General features: G+C 44.1%; 2 protein-coding genes across 4 annotated transcripts; both read left to right on the plus strand.

Moving 5' to 3' along the window:
- The first annotated feature begins 278 nt into the window (after positions 1-278).
- si:dkey-9i23.14 (L-asparaginase) lies at positions 279-3,039 on the plus strand. 3 transcript variants are annotated; one of them, XM_014195392.2, is made up of 7 exons: positions 279-375; positions 927-1,063; positions 1,193-1,288; positions 1,379-1,539; positions 1,682-1,765; positions 1,931-2,093; positions 2,768-3,039. In XM_014195392.2, the coding sequence occupies exons 2-7, from the start codon at positions 929-931 to the stop codon at positions 2,918-2,920; spliced, it is 792 nt and encodes a 263-aa protein (XP_014050867.1). In that variant the 5' UTR covers positions 279-375; positions 927-928; the 3' UTR covers positions 2,921-3,039. The 3 variants fall into 3 exon arrangements, with proteins under 3 accessions (XP_014050867.1, XP_014050868.1, XP_014050866.1); XM_014195393.2 differs by lacking the exon at positions 279-375 and adding an exon at positions 426-614; XM_014195391.2 differs by lacking the exon at positions 279-375 and adding an exon at positions 621-710 and having other exon boundaries at positions 2,768-3,038.
- Positions 3,040-4,573: 1,534 nt separating this feature from the next.
- LOC106602586 (transmembrane protein 109-like) lies at positions 4,574-6,629 on the plus strand. Its single transcript, XM_014195302.2, has 3 exons — positions 4,574-5,009; positions 5,248-5,350; positions 6,133-6,629. The coding sequence occupies exons 1-3, from the start codon at positions 4,761-4,763 to the stop codon at positions 6,504-6,506; spliced, it is 726 nt and encodes a 241-aa protein (XP_014050777.2). The 5' UTR covers positions 4,574-4,760; the 3' UTR covers positions 6,507-6,629.
- Positions 6,630-19,546: the final 12,917 nt, after the last annotated feature.

A 19,546-nucleotide genomic window follows, 5' to 3' on the forward strand; every position in this document is an offset into this window, starting at 1 on the left:
ACCCCTCTTTTTTCCATCCACCCTTCCTAACCTTCTTTTTTTCCCATATCATTCTTTCTCGCTCTTTACATTTACTTATTCACTCCATCATTACATTTGTTTTTATTTATGAGGGACAAATATTAAAAGCCCTTTATAAATAAATATACATGATTATTTTCTCTCCCTCCCTCTTTTTCCCTCTCTCTGAACATCTCCCTGGTGTCAGAAGGGATGACGTCTTTATTTGTAATTTGAGTAACCTAGCAACATATCTCTGTTCTTTCTGCCAAGGAATTTTCAGTACACGGAAGACTTCTGTCCAACGGCCACAAATATACCATCATCATGGTCGTCAACATCCCATTGCTTTCACTGACAATTGACAGCAACAGGGTGAACTTTTGTTTTCTTGCCTAAACAACCCAAGGTCTTTACAAATAGTGAATTGAATCTACTGTATCTGGTCGCAGAACAAGTGTATGCACATTTGTCATTTTGCGCCACCAAAAGAGGCTCGTATTTAGATCAATATATAGCTTTGCTACCACCTAGTGGACATGACCAGTTGTAAAACAAAAGCAACAAAATAATCTGGCCATTCACCTGGCGCGCGCCCTCCAACGGTTGTGTTGGTTTGTTGACAAGCTCTAATACCTTGATGAGCAAACTAGTTTGCTTACATGAACTAACTGTTCAATGTTTATAAAGTAACGTGATACTATAGAAAGGTAGTAAGCTACTTTAGTTAGTTCACCACTTCAATATGCAGCAGAGAGAAGATAGCTAAGTGCTGCAATTAGCTAGCTATCTGAACTTGATGTGATAGCTAGTTAGCTAGCTACTAGTAACGTTAGCAGAGTAGCTAGATAGCTCGGTAGCTTTGATATTTTACCCATTCTGCGTGTTTATCTATCGTAATACATACCACCTGCTCTTTGTCCCAGCTATGGAGAAACCCCCAGCGAGGGACCTCAGCCTAAAACCGATCGTGATCGCAGGCCCTGTGATCAGGGACAAGAAGTTTCTGCAATGGCTGGGCAAGGTCCTAGAGCTCAGCTGGCTGCGGAACAAGGACATAGAGGCAAGGCCATATGAGTTCACCTATAATTTGGATAGACCCATTTGCCCATTTATCAGTGATGTTACACCTGACTTGCACACCTACTCCATGATGATAAATACCTGGTTCAACTCTTTGTGTTTCCTTCAGGAGCGCAAGGGACTGTTGGGAGAGTTGCTTCCCTCCTTCGCCAACGGAGCTGTAGAGAGCAACGACTTCCTCTCCCTCCAGGAGATCCTAGAAAATGTGTGCAGTAGTGTGTCTGTGTTTTCTTTATTTGGGTACATTTTCTTCACTCTCACACACACTTGTCTTGCATATATACCCCCCCCCAAGATGGATGTGAACTGTGGGGACTATGACGGCACCAAACCCCTGCTGAAGGCCTGTGAGATCGGTAACCTGGACATGGTCAAGTACCTGCTGGCCAAAGGAGCCTCCCAGCATTTGAAAGACCGCTTCGGAAACACACCCCTACGCCTGGCCATTATCAACAGGTAGCCCACTCACCCTGCTCTGCTTTGTCAAAGCGTCATTGTAAGTAGCCGACCTGGAATAAGTCTAGAAGTGGACTAATAAAGCAACATTGAAAGCACACACACTAAAGCCAGATAATGGTGGCTCACATTTGCATGTCAGGCATTATGACGTCGTCAAGTTCCTGAGGATGAGAGAGGCGTCACTGGCCATGCCCTCAGTGAGGATCGGCGTGGAGCTGCTGCAGTGAGTAACTCCTTATTCATAAACATGAATCATTTTGAGTCGTGCTTTCATTATTCAAAAATAAGATGCCACTCTTGTTATAGAAATATTGACCCACGTCTCTCTCTCCCCCTCCTCCCATTTCCCGCCATCTCCCTCCCTCTCCCACCGCTCCCTCCCTCTCAGGGCGGTGGCCAAGAAAGACTACCAGCTGCTTCATGCCTGGGCGCTGTCTGGAGTGGACATGGACTCTAAGGACTACAATGGACGCACGGCCATGCACCTGGCTGTGAAGATGAGGGACACAGTCATGGTCCGCAGGCTGCTGGAGTATGGGGCAACCCCGCTGGTAAGAACCAGGGTCATATTCATTATTGAAAAATGTAGCAAAACTCTGAGCAACTGAAAAAACGAAAACAAGCATTTCTTATTGGACAAGTTCAGGTAGTCCCTCCCAGTTCCTCAAAGTTTCGACCCGTTTTCTTCCATTTCGTGCCTAGTGAATACAGCCCCTGATCTACCAAATGGGTTAGCTGGAAGGGGAGGTGTGAGGTATAAGAAGCCGTGGGGCAGTATGGGGCCACCCTCTGGTAAGAACCAGGGTCATGTTCACTCACTAGGCACTAAACGGAAGCAAACAGGCTGAAACAGGGAGGTACTATCTGAACTTGTCCAATAAGAAACACATTTTCAGTTGCACAATGTTTTGAATGGTTTTGCTACAGTGCGACCCTGCTCATCTCAGGGTGGGGTAGGAGAGGTAAAAGAGGTAGTAATTGAATCTTCACCAAAGTACTGTAGCAACTGGACCGTTATGCCACCTAAGTGTTTTTGCTCTACAGTTTGAGTTTCAGCAGCATCCTCAACATACCACCACTACATCTGACAATTGAAATGAATGTCCTTTTTCCAAATTCACCTTAGAGTCCGATCCACTCCTCCACCTTACCTCACCTCTCTTCTCCTGTCCTTCTCTCTCATGCCCTTTCTCTTCTCTCTTTCCTCTCCTCCCCTCCCACCCAGGAGATAGATATCTGGGGCCAGACTCCGGTGGACGAGGCCCGTAAAGGCAACATGTTGAGGATCATGCTGGCGTTCCACCCCCTCTTCACTGAGCAGCTCACCACCAAGCTGGCCTACTTGACCTACAAGGCCCAAGCCCAGAGGAACAAGTAATGGAAGAAGACCCTGAAGTTTGTCCCAAATGGTACCCTATTCCCTATATAGTGCACTACTTTTGACCAGGACCATAGGGAATAAAATAAACACCGGGGCCAATGATAACAGTTGAATAAATAAACTTTAATTTCACTTATTTTGTTCAGACATTTATTTTAGCTATTTTGTGTGTGATATAAACACCTACTACTACATATTTGTAAGCGGTCGAACAAATAGACAACAACAGGAGATCAGGGTATGAAAATAAAGGTTGGTATAAAATAAAATACATTTGGTGCCGTCAACTGCCAAACGTTGTCGAACGTTGCAGATAGAAATGACAATAACATAGCTAATGTGAATCCTTATTCTGCATGTCAGAGAAGCATGTTTGTTCTACATGGCCTATTTCAATCGGAACGTTCTGAAACGTTGCGACCTGCTGGATAAGCTATTTAATGTCGACTTCTTGACAGTAGGTGGCGAGCGTGCCCTACTTCCCCTTTTCTACCCGGTGGGCAGGTTTTACGGCGTCAACGTTTCAGGAATTCCATCCAGTCTACGCAAACCCTCATTTTATATTGCAAATAGAAAGCTAGGGCAAGTTAACTTGATTTTAGCCTGATCGAAAAAAAATAAACAGTAGTGTGAAGATGATAATGAAGGAATAATAGTCGATCAATATATTAGTAATCAGTTGTATTATTGTATTGTAGTGTATACAGATGGTTCAAAGGATACGATGAATGGGGAGACGGGAGCAAGTGTATTTATTATTGAGTTCGATGTTAGTCTATGCAAGTCTAACAAATGATTTGTCTGTATATTCAACAGAAATGCTTGCGATAATTGTTGGATAGCAATGGATAGAGGAGGTGCAACCAAGAAGAGTAGTAATATGTTTGAACTCTGCATCGGTTTTGTGTAGTTTAAGATCTGGAAAGTCAGAACGTGATGATTTATGGTTAGAAGTAATGATGCAGTTGTTGGGGTTACAAAGAAATGGTATTGACATTTAGTTCGGTTGGATTCCGGCTCATGCAGGAGTTTATGGAAATAATATAGTAGATATAACAGCAAAAAGAGCAGTGAAAAGTACTCTTGTGGATATACAGGTGCAGTTGGGTAGAGGAGAAATTAAAACATTCATTTGAAAAAATGGGTTAGATTGCTGGCAGAGACATTGGGATGAAGGTAGTAAGGGCAGACATTTTTATAGTACAAGGAAATCTTTACGGGAGATAGTATCATGTAATGAGAACAGAAGGGAGGAGGTTATGTTGTGTAGGATGAGATTAGGGCATACGGGATTGAATTCCTTTTTGAAATTGATAGGAAATATGGTACTGGAATGTGTAATGGCTGTATGGTAGAGGAAACGGTTGAACACGTATTACTATTTTGTGGAATGTGTGCAGAAAGGGAGAGTGTGTTTGACAGGGTCAGAGGTTGGACGGGGGTGGATGGTATTTTGGGTGGGGGTGATGGGAGTGGTGAGGTTTGAGTTATTTTATTAGAAATCCAGGGTTAGTCAAAAGAATATACTGTAGTGGTATAGGTAAGTCGTCACACTCCAGTACAGTAGGTGGCGGTGTATGCATTTGTCAGTTGATTGCGATTTGCCAATCAAACTTAAAGATGAAGAAGGGCAACGCAACTACTGTAATACATTTTGTGTTGGCCTGCCCACTTTCTATATCCTGGAAACTGTTAGACTATGTTTTTTTTCTTTCCATATCTAAGACATAGGCTACATTGTAGCCAATATGTTTCTGTCCGTAGAGTGGCCTGTTTAGATTGTTGTAGCATATGCTTATGCAGTGAAACCATATTCAACTAAATCTAAAGACGTTGGATGTTTTTTTTTAATTGTTTGACTTTATGTAAGGCGTCTGGGGGGAAAATGAAAGTGTGTTTCGTCTTGTGTGTGCTGAGCACCGTGGTAGTTACTTGTTCGGGAGAACATAGTCGCTTCGAGAAGTCATTTAACTATTCCCCGGGAATGATGCAAGTCCTCCGGGAGACGCTCACGGATTTGTCCCAGGAGACGCACGGTTACCTTGTCCACCTGGTCGGGGCGCGGTCTGTTGAAACTGCACAGAAGGTGAGGAACAAAGAATAGCCTGCTCTAAATTCAATTTAACAGTAGTATGTATCACAAATTCTTAGTCTAATGATGTCAGTTCTTTTGTCGAATTAGGTAGGTGCAAGTAGCAACAAGTCGGCCTATACGGGAACCCTTGTGCATGCTTGTTTTATTTCCGTATTTAGTGGCCCATGTGTTTGCCTCAAACAGAACCCTATATCATTAACAACTCTCTCTCTCTCTCCCCTCCTATCAGTGTTTCTTTCGGGTGGTCAAGTATCTGGCTGCGGTAGCGGCCAGTGGCGCAAATGTGGTTATGAAGTACCTCACCCAGTTCCTGAGGGCAGCAGGAGTTCATGGTAAACGACTGCTCTAGGATCATTCATTATAATATTAAAGGCAACACTGATGCTAAATCAACACTCCTATTCCCACTTTATGAATACAGGCCCAGAAAGCTAATGCAATACTCCAGTTAGTCACCAATACTGTTCCCAGAGAGCTAAAGCATGTCACGTGCAGACTTTTGTTTCAGCCCAGCACTAACACACCTAATCAATGTCTTGATGAGCAGTTGACTAGTTGGATCTGTGTTTTAGAGCTGGGCTGGAGCAAAAAAAAACTGCACAACCTGTAGCTCCCCAGGACCAGGGCTGATAACCAGTGTACTATTCAATCATAGAACAGACAGTTGTCAATACACAAATAGTAATTTCAAGTAAATCATTCTTATGTCATCTATTGATTGATCCCATATTGTGCAACATCTCAACACACAACCCATGTAACAGTACTAGATACACTCTCACATTGTAATTTACTGTAATTGTTCTCTGTAAACACACAACACAATTGGATGAAAGTCTGACCTGCCAAGGGAGCCCTTTACCCACTGACAGACATGCCCTGGATTAGGTGTGTGCCAGACGGGCAAACCTTTTTCTCCACATTGCCAAAAAGTAACCTACTAGGCTTTGTGACTGTAACTACCGGTACAATAATTACATCGCAACACACTGCTAAGACTACGTTTTTGCCACGTCTTGGAATGGAGACAAGTAAAGGAAGCATTTTTAAGAATACTAGGCCAGAAAATGCGCTAATATCATGTTGTATTTCTCTCTTTCGATCTCTCCTTCAGTTGAAATGCCTGTTAACAGTATCACCCCAGATGCTGTGGTCTATATCGGTCAGTGGCTTCTGCTGGCTCTCATTGGCTACTGGCTGCTGTCCCTGGTCTTCCAATTGGTGGCATCCACTCTGAGGCGGGTCCTGTGGCTACTGAAGCTGGGTGTGGTTTTAGGACTGTTTGGCCTGATCCTAAGTGACCGCAGCGCTGGAACAGAGACTACGGCGCTGCGATTGGCTGGTCTGGTGAGCGTCTGCGTCCTATTGGGTATCGGGCATTCTGGCACCGGGGGCGACAAAACCGACCTGGAGGATCAAGTGAGGGTGCTAGAGAGACAAGTGAGAGAAATGGAGAGGAGGAGTGAGGGATGGATGGATGGGAACTGAAAGGCCTTGTTTTGAACATAATCTAGATCTTGGATCGTAACCACGACGTTGTACACAACGTTTTGTTTGCAAATGTTTTGGTAATCGTTTTGCATAATAAAGAGTTTGCCTTTTTCATAAAGATCTCTTAGTTATTTTGTGTGTGAAACAGAATTGACAGCTGATTAGCTTGTTTTCAAGGAGACAGAGTATGGTATTTTCTGTTTATTGAGGTGGATGTGTGCATTTCCTACCGACTATTCTGCTATAAATGCTATTGATATTCGTAGAATAAAAACAAAGTAAACATTCCATAAGGTCTAACGATATGGCGTTGGAAATGATATTTTCTTCATGTCTACACTGATCACCTTTCATTCTCACTCCTCCAGTTATGGCGGCATACAACACAAACAAGTTCTCAAATCAAACAAATGGATACATACTTCCTATTACCTACATTTGAGATCTGTCCATTCCTTTTAAAGTGTGTGTGTGTGTGTGTGTAGTGGGATGAGACAGTGAGAAAAGCAGTTCTGGAAGAACGTTTTAAAAGTGACTCCAAAAGCTTGAGCTTGATCAAGCGGCATCTGAGATTCTCCCCTTGACCAACTAGGTCCAGGAGTTTTTCCAGTTCTTGTTACATGGTCTGGAAATGCCCTGTCCCTGAATATAATAATGTAGAATTCCTTTTCCTCACCCCCTGACCTGACATGGGGTACATTCATTAGGAACCTAATGGAAGCAACCATGTTGAAACGGGTAGGGACAAACTGAATTTGTCCCCAAAATACATTTTTCCATTGCAAAACTGTTTTCTTCATTGTGCACTTATGAATACACCCCAGGACAATCTCCCTTTGGTAGAGGTGAAGGTACTGGGTGCGTTTGCGTGGTGAGGCTTAAGCAAACGACTAGACGAAATTCGAGGAGTGAAATCGGGGGAGGAGCAACCGCAACAGCCAAGAGTTGGACACGTGGTTTTACAACAAATCTCAGATGAACATAGCAGTGTGCCATTGTTATAAAAGTATTTCTTTATAGTGTTAAAATAATCATGTCTCCAACTCCCATATCACACAATCATAATTTGCAATCATATGTGTGTACTTTGTATAAACAATGAGAGAGAGAGACTCATATCTCATTCATTTTGTATATATCCACTGTATACATAAATCGAGGCAAAGTTGGTTTCAGTCATGTCTTTGGTCATGTTCGTGTGGGTCAAACAAAAACAGCTTCATGATTGGGCGACACTAGAGCCTCCCGCAATGCAGGTGATGGCTGCAGGATGAAGTAGGTGACTGATAAATGAATTTTATATCTTAATGATAATAATCAATAAGCCTTGACTAATTCCCAAGGTTTGTAAGACAATGGGTTAAATAATTAGGCAAGGACTCAGCTTTCTGCAAAAGCTTCATTCGGCTTTATTCAGAGAACGTTCTGAGGTCAAGATAACAAAACAGCCATTATATAGTTTCTCTCTTTACTCACGCACATGCATTTACCAGTACACACCACCAACAGTTTAACTGCATCCCCCCTTTGACTTCCCACACTGTTTATCACTATCCTGCTCTGCCTGTTCCTTTCCCTCAACGTTAGGAAACCCTTGAACTTTTTACTCCCTCTACCATATGTCCCCTGCTCTCTTGGGCACACTAAATACACACACACATTTCTCTCCCTCTCCAGCCTCTACTAGACTTTCTGGGACTAATCGGACTAATCGATCAAAACATTGATTATTCATTAAGCATGCTACATAACTAATAATTCATAATGGTTTATTGATTCATTTACCTTTATTAGATCATTCTATTATCAGTGACCTTTGATTTTTGTAAAGAGGAGAGGTTTGCTTGGTCTATCTTGAGTGGATGATGAGTTTTCCTAGTGGCTTCTGATTGTATGATTAGGTGTGATGTGGGTTCTGAATGTTCTGATTGGATAATGATACTCTTAGAAAAAAATGATTCCAAGAAGGTTCTTCGGCTGTCCCCATTTTTGGTTCCAGGTAGAGCCCTGAAAGGCAGTTATCGGTTGTGTTCCTCTCCTCAGACGTTGCTGACGAATGCCAGTTCTTACAACTCTTGGATAGCTATTTTACGTATCAGCTAAGCATATGTTATAGCTATCGGGTGCCCGACGGCACAGTCGATGACGTGGCACGCAACCATTGGCTGATGCATGCAACGTCTCAGCAGGGGAACACGACCAGTGTTTGATCGATACCATCTTCACTGTTGAGTTTGGAAAAAAAGACACATTACAAAAATGTAAGGCCGCACCATAGAGATAGAGGACTCATCTTTGTACATGTACCATCCTAGCATCCGTGACAGCATGGGCTGCGCCATTGAGGCAACTCCATTTTGAAGTAGTCAGCTCTATTCTTCACGATTGGCTGAATTGCAAACAGGCCCCATGGTTTAACAGGGGTCATCTAAATATGGCCTTGTAAAAAGGTATAATACAATGTCTTATGTCAGAAAAATAACACTGGATAGGTGATCTGAGGGGCAATGTCGTCTAGTTCACAGTTACATCAACAACATACTGCTTCCTCTCCAATCCATATAACAGTCACTGAGCCGTACTGGCACAGAGCCGTGGCTATATTAACCGATTGGACCGATTCTACAGGAAGTTGGTGGGGGTGTTTTTTTCCTGTGTCCATGTTGAATAGGAAGGCTCCGTCTGTGGAGTGCACAGCGCCAGAGGCGGGCGGGGAGACGGGCGACGAGGCCTGGGGGGGAAGAGGGAGGAACAATGTCAGAGGGTGTGCGTATATGTGTGTTAGAGGGTGTGTTGTGTGTATGAGAGGGTGAGTGAGGACTGACCTAGGGTGGTGGACGGGCAAGGAGGGGGATCAGCTGGAGACATGTTCTCCATCTGTATCTCCTCCTTCCCTGAGGGGGCGCTGTACATCACCGGAGCATACCCCTCACACACACACACACCCTTTCTGCAGAGGGTTGTACATGGAACGCAAAAGGGTTCTACCTGAAACCAAAAAGGGCTCTCGTATTGGGACCGCCAAAGAACCCTTTTGGAACCCCTTTTTCTAAGAGTGTAGAGTAGGGTAGAATAGAGTAGAGAAGAGTATAAAGCCCCACCATCGGAGAAGCACCAGGATTGTACTGTGGCTGGTTGTGCGGGGGGCCATCCCACTGTGGGGGGGCTGAAGCACTGAAACAAAACACTGTCACACTTTCTCTTCCTTGTTTCTTCTCCTGAGGATTTTCACACCTGACAGGGGGACTACGAGGGTTTCCTAACAAGAATCATACCGAACACTGATATAATGAACAGATGGAGAGAAAGAGTAAAGGAGAGAGAGAGAGAAAGATGAGCTCACTGGTTTGGGGGGGAGAGAGAGAGAGAGAGAGAGAGAGAGAGAGAGAAGTATTAAAGGATAGAGAGGAGAGATGGATGGACTCACTAGTTTGTGGGGGAGAGAGAGAGAGAGAAGTATTAAAGGATAGAGAGGAGAGATGGATGGACTCACTAGTTGAGGTGGGGGTCCGGTCCATTGAGGCTGGTCTGGCATCCCAGACTGGGAGAAGTTGGGGGAGGGTGAACCTGAGGGTAACCTCCTTGTACATGGTGGAGCACCACAGTTCCCTGAGTTAGACAGAGGGACTCAAATATACTTTTATATACTCAAATACACTATTGGTGCTGTGTAGTTGTGATTATGTTTTTACGTATCTGCACTCCAGCCTACATACTTACCCCTTGTGGGATAAATAAAGTATTTTGAATACTATATATATATACACACATATACACACATATACACACACAAGTACAGTACATAAACAGATACTATACAGTACATAAACAGATACTATACAGTACATAAACAGATACTATACAGTACATACACAGATACTATACAGTACATAAACAGTACATAAACAGATACTATACAGTACAACCACAGTTCCCAAAGTTAGATAGACAGAAGGACCTCTGTATACTCAAACACATTATGGTACATGACAAGACAAAGATAAGAAAACGACACACACACACACACACACACACACACACACACACACACACACACACACACACACACACACACACACACACAGAACGTCTGGAATAACCACAGAAAAACACACGTCAAGTTAATACCGTTCAACTACAAAACATGCATCACCGCAACAATGTCATTACTACAGTAGTACAGCATGGGAGACGAGGGGAAACAGATTAGAGGGGGAACCTAAAGGCAACTTCTACAAGGGATTTGTCCCAAATGGCACCGTATTCCCAAGTGAACTCGTTTTGACCAGAGACCTAGAGAATAGCGAGAATCGGGTGCCATTTGGTAGCCAAGCCACCATCTAACTATCACTGACTGGGACACCAGGTCCAGGGGACACCCCTCCTCCGGGCGTGGTGTAGCCGGGAGGGGGGTGCAGAGTCTCGGGGTTGTCCAGTTGGATGGCGATGGTGTCGGGGATTTGTTCTTGAAGATCTCCTTCCTGCAACAGAAGCAGACACGGGCGGGGATACCGAGCAGGAGGAGGGCCAGGAGGGGTTTGCCTGCTTCATTCTCATGTTTGTCTGGAGGGGGATTGGGGGGACGAGGAAGCGACGGAGGGAGGCGGAGAGGAGAAAAGAGGGAGGGGGGCGAGGGAGTTCATTTGGGAGACATTGCAGAGCCGTAAGGGGAACAGGAGGGGGTGATTGACAGATGATGTGTGTTTCACTCTTAGCATGTTGTGTTCTATCCCCCCTCCTTCCCACAGCTCACTGAGCAGCCCTGTAGTCCTACAAATATCCAACTAATTAGTGACAAACAATCTGTGTCCCAAATGGCACCCTATTCCCCTATGGGCCCGGGTCAAAAGTAGTGCACTATATAGGGAATAGGCTGCCATTTGGAACGAAGGGCCAGTAAACCAAACCGCTGGGAAGGGATCCTGATGCTGTGTCTATTTCCATGACGTACTCACACTTCAACATGACCTAACAGAGGTAATTGAATATTAATAATTCTATTCAGCCAACACCACTTCTCTATGCAGCACCAGTTTGTATCTCTGACCGCTTACAATGTGTTACTACTATGTACTCAGCATACTTGGATATTTATGGTCTATGTTTTGACCAGAGCCCAGTGTACTAAATAGGGTGTTTATTAGATACGCTGCGGCTACTGTTAATTATCTATCCTGTTGCCTAGTCACTTTACCCCTACCTATACGTACAGTGCGCTCAGAAAATATTCAGACCATTTAACTTTTTCCACATTTTGTTACGTTACAGTTTTAGTCTAAAAATGATTAAATCCCCCCCCCCCCCCAATCAATCTACACACAATTCCCCATAATGACAAAGCAAAACAGGTTTTTAGAAACTTGTGCAATTTTTTTTTTTTTTACAAATAACTGAAATATCACATTTAGATAAGTATTCAAAGCCTTTACTCAGTACTTTGTTGAAGCACCTTTGGCAGCAATTACAGCCTTGACTCTTCTTGGGTATGACGCTACAAGCTTGGCACACCTGTATTTGGGGAGTTTCTCCCATTCTTCTCTGCAGATCCTCTCAAGCTCTGTCAGGTTGGATGGGGAGCATCGCTGCACAGCTATTTTCAGGTCTCTCCAGAGATGTTCGATCGGGTTCAAGTCCGGGCTCTGGCTGGGCCACTCAAGGACATTCAGAGACTTGTCTCGAGCTACTGCATTGTCTTTGCTGTGTGCTTAGGGTCATTGTCCTGTCGGAGGTGAACCTTAGCCACAGTGAGGTCCTGAGCACTCTGTTGCAGGTTTTCATCAAGGATCTCTCTGTACTTTGCTCCGTTCATATTTCCTTCAATCCTGACTAGCCTCCCAGTCGCTGCCGCTGAAAAACATCCCCACAGCATGATGCTGCCACCACCATGCTTCACTGTAGGGATGGTGCCAGGTTTCCTCCAGACGTGACTCTTGGCATTCAGGCCAGAGTTCAATCTTGGTTTCATCAGACCAGAGAATCTTGTTTCTCATAGTCTTGAGAGTCCTTTAGGTGCCTTTTGGCAAACTCCAAGCCCGATGTCATGTGCCTTTTACTGAAAAGTGGCTTCTATCTTGCCACTCTACCATAAAGGCCTGATTGGTGGAGTGCTGCTGAGATGGTTGTCCTTCCGGGAGGTTCTCCCATCGCCACAGAGAAACTCTGGAGCTTTGTCAGAGTGACCATCGACCATTCCCCCGATTGCTCAGTTTGGCCGGGCGTTCAGCTCTAGGAAGAGTCTTGGTGGTTCCAAACTTCTTCCATTTAAGAATGTAGGCCACTGTGTTCTTGGGGACCTTCAATGTTGAAGACATTTTTTGGTACCCTTCCCCAGATCTGTGCCTCGACACAATCCTGTCTCGGAGCTCTACGGACAATTCCTTCGACCTCATGGCTTGGTTTTTGCTCTGACATGCACTTTCAACTGTGAGACCTTAAATAGACAGGTGTGTGCCTTTCCAAATCATGTCCAATCAATTGAATTTACTACAGGTGGACTCCAATCAAGTTGGATGGTCAATGGAAACAGGATGCACCTGAGCTTAATTTGAAGTCTCATAGCAAAGGGTCTGAATACCTATGAAAAGAAGGTATTTCTGTTTTTTAGTTTTAATACATTTACAAAAATGAACAAAAACCTGTTTTCCCATTGACATTATGGGGTTTTGTGTGTAAATTAATAAGATTTTTTATTTATTTAATCAATTTTAGACTAAGGCTGTAACTGTTACATCTGCCCCTGCCACACCCTCTACTTCTCATCCTGTGTCTCCCTAACCTGCTACCACTCCCCCAGTGCTCTCTCCCTCTCTCTCGCTCTGTGTGCATGCGATTGTGTGAGTGGAGTCAGGTGTGCTGGAGGTGGAGCAGATCCCCACCAGCTGCAACCTGTTTCATAATCAAGACCTCTACAAATACTCAGCCCTGCCATTGCCAGATAGTAATCTCTGCTCAGTCAGTCTACATTTCTAGCCGTTTGTTCCTGCTTAGAGCTTGTTATCATGTTTTCCCTAGCCTGGTGCTGCTTTTCTCCCCGCTACAGTTCCGTCCACTCTGCCTCTGGTCCCTGTCCCCAGTCCCTCGTCTCGTCAGTCCTGCTTTCCTGACCTGGACCCCTGCTCTACGGCTTCTTTGGATTCTGCTCCGTACCTGCTTCCCCTGCCCTCGTGTAACCGATGTGAAATGGCTAGCTAGTTAGCGGTGGTGCGCGCTAATAGCATTTCAATCAGTGACGGCACTCGCTCTGCGACCTTAAGTAGTTGTTCCCCCTGCGCTGCAAGGGCCGCGGCTTTTGTGGCGCGATGGGTAACGATGCTTCGTGGGGTGACAGTTGTTGATGTGTGTCAAGTCCAGGTTGGGGAGAGGAGAGGGACGGAAGCTATACTGTTACACTCGCTCCCCTTGTCCTCAGCCTCAGACCCTGGTTCCCTGCAACCCGCCCGAGCCTCCCCTGGCCTGCACCCCATCTCTCCCAACACACACAAGGGAATTTGTGATTCAGAAGAAGTGAGTATGACAGTTTAGAGACTAACAACCCAGCCGTAGACAACTACAGGTGAAAATTCGAGTAAAAACTCAACTTGAGCACAGCAAAGCAGACCCCACACGAAAAGGGTTAAAATCGTTAACCCTCGAATAGCCAGTAGCATCTGTCCAGTGCACACGCTTTTGAACAAAGTGGAACCCAGATACGTTGGCTATATGATGTGAGACATTTGTGTAACTTTGATTTGAACTAATCCATTTTTTCAATCCGGGATTCAGTAGAAGTGAGTGACACTTCAGAGCTAACTAACAACGTATGGCAACACAGCGAAACCACAACCTCTGAGTGGGGCAAAGCTAAGCGGTTAAAATCAATTACCTACCTACACACACACACACACACACACACACACACACACACACACACACACAACCCCTCACAATCACACCTGTGAGTTTCATCCTGACGATGGAGACCACCCTCTCCCTCGTGTCCTTCAGCGTGTATTAGCCCACGTCTGAGGTGTTGGTGGAAAGGGTCTTGACCCGGTTCAAGTAGTCTGGGAGGTCCTGGGCAAACACTGCCCCATCATGCACCAGGGTGACGTTGGCGTTGACGCCTGAGAAAGAGAGCGTGGCGTCGGCCCGTTTGATGCCCTCCAATGAGATGTAGAGATCCTTGCCCGCCACGCACTTCAGGAGAGAGATAGAAAGAGTAAAGGATGGCGCTAAAGGAAATGGTGAGATATTAGTATATAGCTAGCCAACAACACAGCTAGCACAATAACTTCAAACTGAAGCTGGAAAGACTGCGAACTATCTGCACTTCATTTCGTTTGACCTTTTTCCAATTGACATTTCTTTGTATATGTCCATAAAAATGATGCCAGCTGATTCATGATTTCGACCGGCTGAGAAACACTGCCTGCCTGTCTGTCTGTCTCGTCCCGACTCCCGACCAGTACACGTTCATTACTATGGGACAGCAGGAGATCCAATTTGAATATTGAAACAATGTTGCAGACAGACAGCAAGGTTTACACAACTCTCCGCTGTTGAAAACTAAATGATGGTCTAAAAGAAATGTGAGATAATGTCTAGATGCTTTTTATAGTGGAGATCAAGTTTATAACTTCCCTGCCTGGGCTGATGAGACAGTGGACTGCACAGTCAGATAGAACAGAGTAAATAGGCATTTTAACATCATAGATTTAGCTGGTGGTAACTTGTGGAATAGACACCGGCTGGAATGCAGTTTTAACCAATCAGCATTCAGGATTAGACCCACCCGTTGTATAATAGTATATAGTCAGTAGATAGAAAACAAGAATTCATGTTGAATTAGAGAAAAGGAGGGAGAGAAAGGAGGAGGGGGGTACATGAAGGGGCAGGTGAGAGAGAGGAGGTGGAAAGAGAGAGAAGGGAGGAGCGAGCAAGAGTAAGAGAAAAAGCGAGAAAAAGGCCAAGGCAAAAAAGGTTCTGTACCGACAACAGTAAAGAGTAATAATTAAAGAGAAAGCCGTAGTCCCAGAGTCAGATGAACTCGTGGATACCATTTTTATGTCTCTGTGTCCAGTATGAAGGAAGTCTAGAGGTAGTTTCACGAGCCAATGCTAACTAGCTTTAGAGCATGCTAGCTGTTCCCATAGACTTCCAGTCATTGGCACACGCTAGTTAGCAATTGCTCTAGCACGAGTTAGAAACTTCCTTCAAACTTAAGCAGATACATTAAAATGGTGTCCACGAGTTCATCTGACTCTAGGGAAGTAGATCAAAGGCCTCATTGCCAAAATCAAAAAAGGCCTCATTGACAAAATGTTATAAGGAGGATACCATCCCCTCAACCCTCTCAACCCCCCCCCCCCCCCGATGACCTCTGGTGGTATGATCTGATTTGATATACTTTATTGTCCCCGAGGGGAAATTTGACTTGGACAATTAAAGAGACAGTCACTCACTTGGTCCAGATACCAGCTCCTGTCGGTTCCTGTCCCAGACACCTTTCCCCTGGCGGTGCGGGCGCCATGGTTCCAGTACAGGATTTTCTTCAGGAGCTGTGCAGCGGGTGTGAACTCCAGCTTCTCAGCACTCTTCGGGAGGAAGATCTTCAGCTGATGCCCGTGGAACAGACGCTTGTGCAGGTCGGGCACCACGTAGCCGTGTGTGTGTGTGTGTGTGTGTGTGTGTGTGTGTGTGTGTGTGTGTGTGTGTGTGTGTGTGTGTGTGTGTGTGTGTGTGTGTGTGTGTGTGTGTGTGTGTGTGAGAGAGAGAGGAATATGGATGAGAGTGAAAGAGGGGGATGGAGAGAGAGAGAGAATAGAGAAAGAGGGAGTGAGGAAGTGGAGATGAACATTATCTGAAGTGGTAAATACAGATAATGTAGATTGAAACCCTTTTAAACAACTTTTATCTAAAAATCCTTGACATCTGCTGACTTGAGTCTTTATCCCAAATTGCATCTTATCTTCACTATAAAGTGCACTATGGGTCCTGGTCAAAAGTAGTGCCCTAGATAGGGAATAGGGGGCCATTAGTGATGGGCCCTAGGTTTCTGCTGTTGACTAATGCAGTTGGTGGTGTAGGAAGGTGTGGTGCAGGAGATATAACAGGTACAATAATGCTGGCGTAGTACTAGCAGCAGTAGGCCTTACTTACCAGATAGTTCCATTTTAAACATTGCCGTCCATTCATCTTGAAATGTCAACCAAATCCTCCTCCAGGATTCAATTTGTTCATCAATGCGTTTTCACACGTTTTTGTTTCTTCGTGACCTTTCAATGTGGTGTAGTGGTGACACTCCTGGCTCACAACACACATGCAACTCCTGGCTGGAGACCGGGTTAAAATCATTATGTCATTCTTTCCAGCTTTCTCCCCTCTCCACCCCCTTAGTAATTTCTAAACTGTCTATTCTTTCTTTAAAAAAATAGGGAATACAAAGTAAGCACCAACTCACCTACACTGAGAGCCCAGCAGGATCCAAAGACTCCACATCATCTGTATTGGCATAGACAGTATTGGCATAAACATAGGCCCATACAAGAAATATGATCAATTATATTATGAACAGCTTGTGGGGGGTATAAGACGAACAAACAACAAATAATTATCAACAAATAAACTAAATGAATAAATAAAAGAACACCCCAATTTACAGTGACACTGATAATGTATACAGTACAACTACACCAGAAATGTCTTCTATGCAATCTAAATAATCACAACAAAACCGGTGTTACAGTCAATCAAGCAGGGGTAGGGCATGTTAGGACAGTGTTTCCCACTGTATGGTCTTGGCTTAACCCTTTTGGTACTGGATAGAGGAGACTTGAGACTGAGGTTGCATCCCAAATGGCACCAATTCCCTATATAGTGCACTACTTTTGACCTTGGCTCTGGTCAAAAGTAGTCCATTTGATAGAGAATAGGGTGCCATTTAGGCCGCAGGCTGTCCAGACTAGAAATGCAGTCTCTAGTAGGTCAGGAGAAGATGTGAAAGGCAGTGAAAAGCAACAGGGATGGGCAACTGGAGGCCCGCTGCCCCACTCGGATCTATCCCCCCCCCATTTTTAAAATAATAATAGTAATCAGTAAACTTCCTGGAACACAAAGAGCGACTGCCTTAAGGCAAGGATATGCATATTCTTGGTACCGTTTGAAAGAAAACACTTTGAAGTTTGTGGAAATGTGAAAGGAATGTAGGAGAATATAACACAATAGATCTGGTAAAAGGTAATACAAAGAAAAACCAACCATTCTTTTGTATTTTTTTGGTACCATCATCTTTGAATTGCAATAGATAGGCCATAATGTATTATTCCAGTTCAGCTGCAATTTACATTTAGGCCACTAGATGGCAGCAGTGTATGTGCAAAGTTTGAGACTGATCCAATGAACCATTGTATTTCTGTTCAAACTTTTGTATCAAGACTGCCCAAATGTGCCTAATTTGTTTATTAATAACTTTTCATGTTCAAAACTGTGCACTCTCCTCAAACAATAGCATGGTATTATTTCATTGTAATAGCTACTGTAAATTGGATAGTGCAGTTAGATTAACAAGAATTTAAGCTTTCTGCCAATATCAGATATGTCTATGTCCTGGGAAATGTTCTTGTTACTTACAACCTCATGCTAATCACATTAGCCTACGTTAGCTCAACCGTCCCGTGGAAGGGACACCGATCCCGAATAAGTTTTTAATAGAAAATGACTCAAGTAAAAGCCACCCAGTAAAATACTACTTGAGTAAAAGTCTTTGGTTTTAAATGTACTTAAGTACCAAAAGTAAATGGAATTGCTAAAATGTACTTAAGTATCAAAAGTAAAAGGACAAGTATAAACCATTTCAAATTCCTTATATTCAGCAAACCAGACAGCACGGTATTCTTGTTTTCAAAATGTATGGATAGCCAGGGGCACACTCCAACACCATTTACAAACAAAGCATTTGTGTTTAGTGAGTCCGCCAAATGACCAGAGATGTTCTCTTGATAAGTGTGTGAATTGGACCATTTTCCTGTCAAAATGTAACGAGTACTTTTGGGTATCAGGGAAAATGTATGGAGTAAAAAGTACAGTCTTTTCTTTAGGAATGTAGTGAAGTGAAAGTAAAAGTTGTCAAAAATATAAATAGTAAATTAAAGTACTTTACACCACTGGGGGTGGATTGTGGGTGTGTGCATATTGCTCACACAGTGATCCTCACTATAGGTGTTATATTTTTATATTGCTTTTTTATAAGAGCTTTCGGGGGTGGAAAAAGCGTGCTCATTGAAGGACGACGTCGAGACCAGTAGATCGACGGCGGGTTTGTCCTGAGACTTCTCTGTTCTCTTCGAGGCTTCTTCAGTCCAGTCCTGTCGCTGAAGATAATGGGAGTAGTGATGGGTCGTTTGCGAACGAGTTGGCTCTAAGAGCCGGCTCTTGTAGGTGAACGTTGGGAGCCGGCTCGCATCAGAAGAGCCGAATCTATTTATAAATATATGAATAATCAAAATATTTTAATGAATAGAATTAACTAATTCAAAGAACAAAAAAATAAATAAAATAATATAGGCCTAAATGCTCATTCTGACTGTCTGCTCAGACTAACAGCCTCACCTGTTGTTCCTGTCAATCAGACACGCAGTGTCAACCAATGAACCAAAGATGCGTGAGGGAGGGCCAAGCCAACTCACTCACAGTCACACACTTAGTAGCCGAGGAGAGAGAGGAAGGACAGCTGTGAAAACAACAGCTGGAAAATGAGTCGGAAGCACAGTAGTATTTGGATGCATTTTAATAATGTAGACCATGTTAGAGCACAGTGTAGAATTTGCCAAAACAAAATCTCATATAAAGCCGGTTCTATGCACAACCTGCACCGGCATATGTGAACTGTGCACCCAACTGTGAAGCTAGCTGTAGCGGAGCTTTGCGAAACTAGCTGGCTTGCTAGTGATAGTGGTGGAGCCAGCACCTCCACATGAGATGTATCCACTCAGTCAAGTAGGTCTACTCCGCAATCCACAGCAACGCAGTCTTCTACGGACCAGTTTATGCCAAAGTCTATG

The sequence above is a fragment of the Salmo salar genome, chromosome ssa04, assembly GCF_905237065.1.
Source record: "Salmo salar chromosome ssa04, Ssal_v3.1, whole genome shotgun sequence".
NCBI lineage: Eukaryota > Metazoa > Chordata > Actinopteri > Salmoniformes > Salmonidae > Salmo > Salmo salar.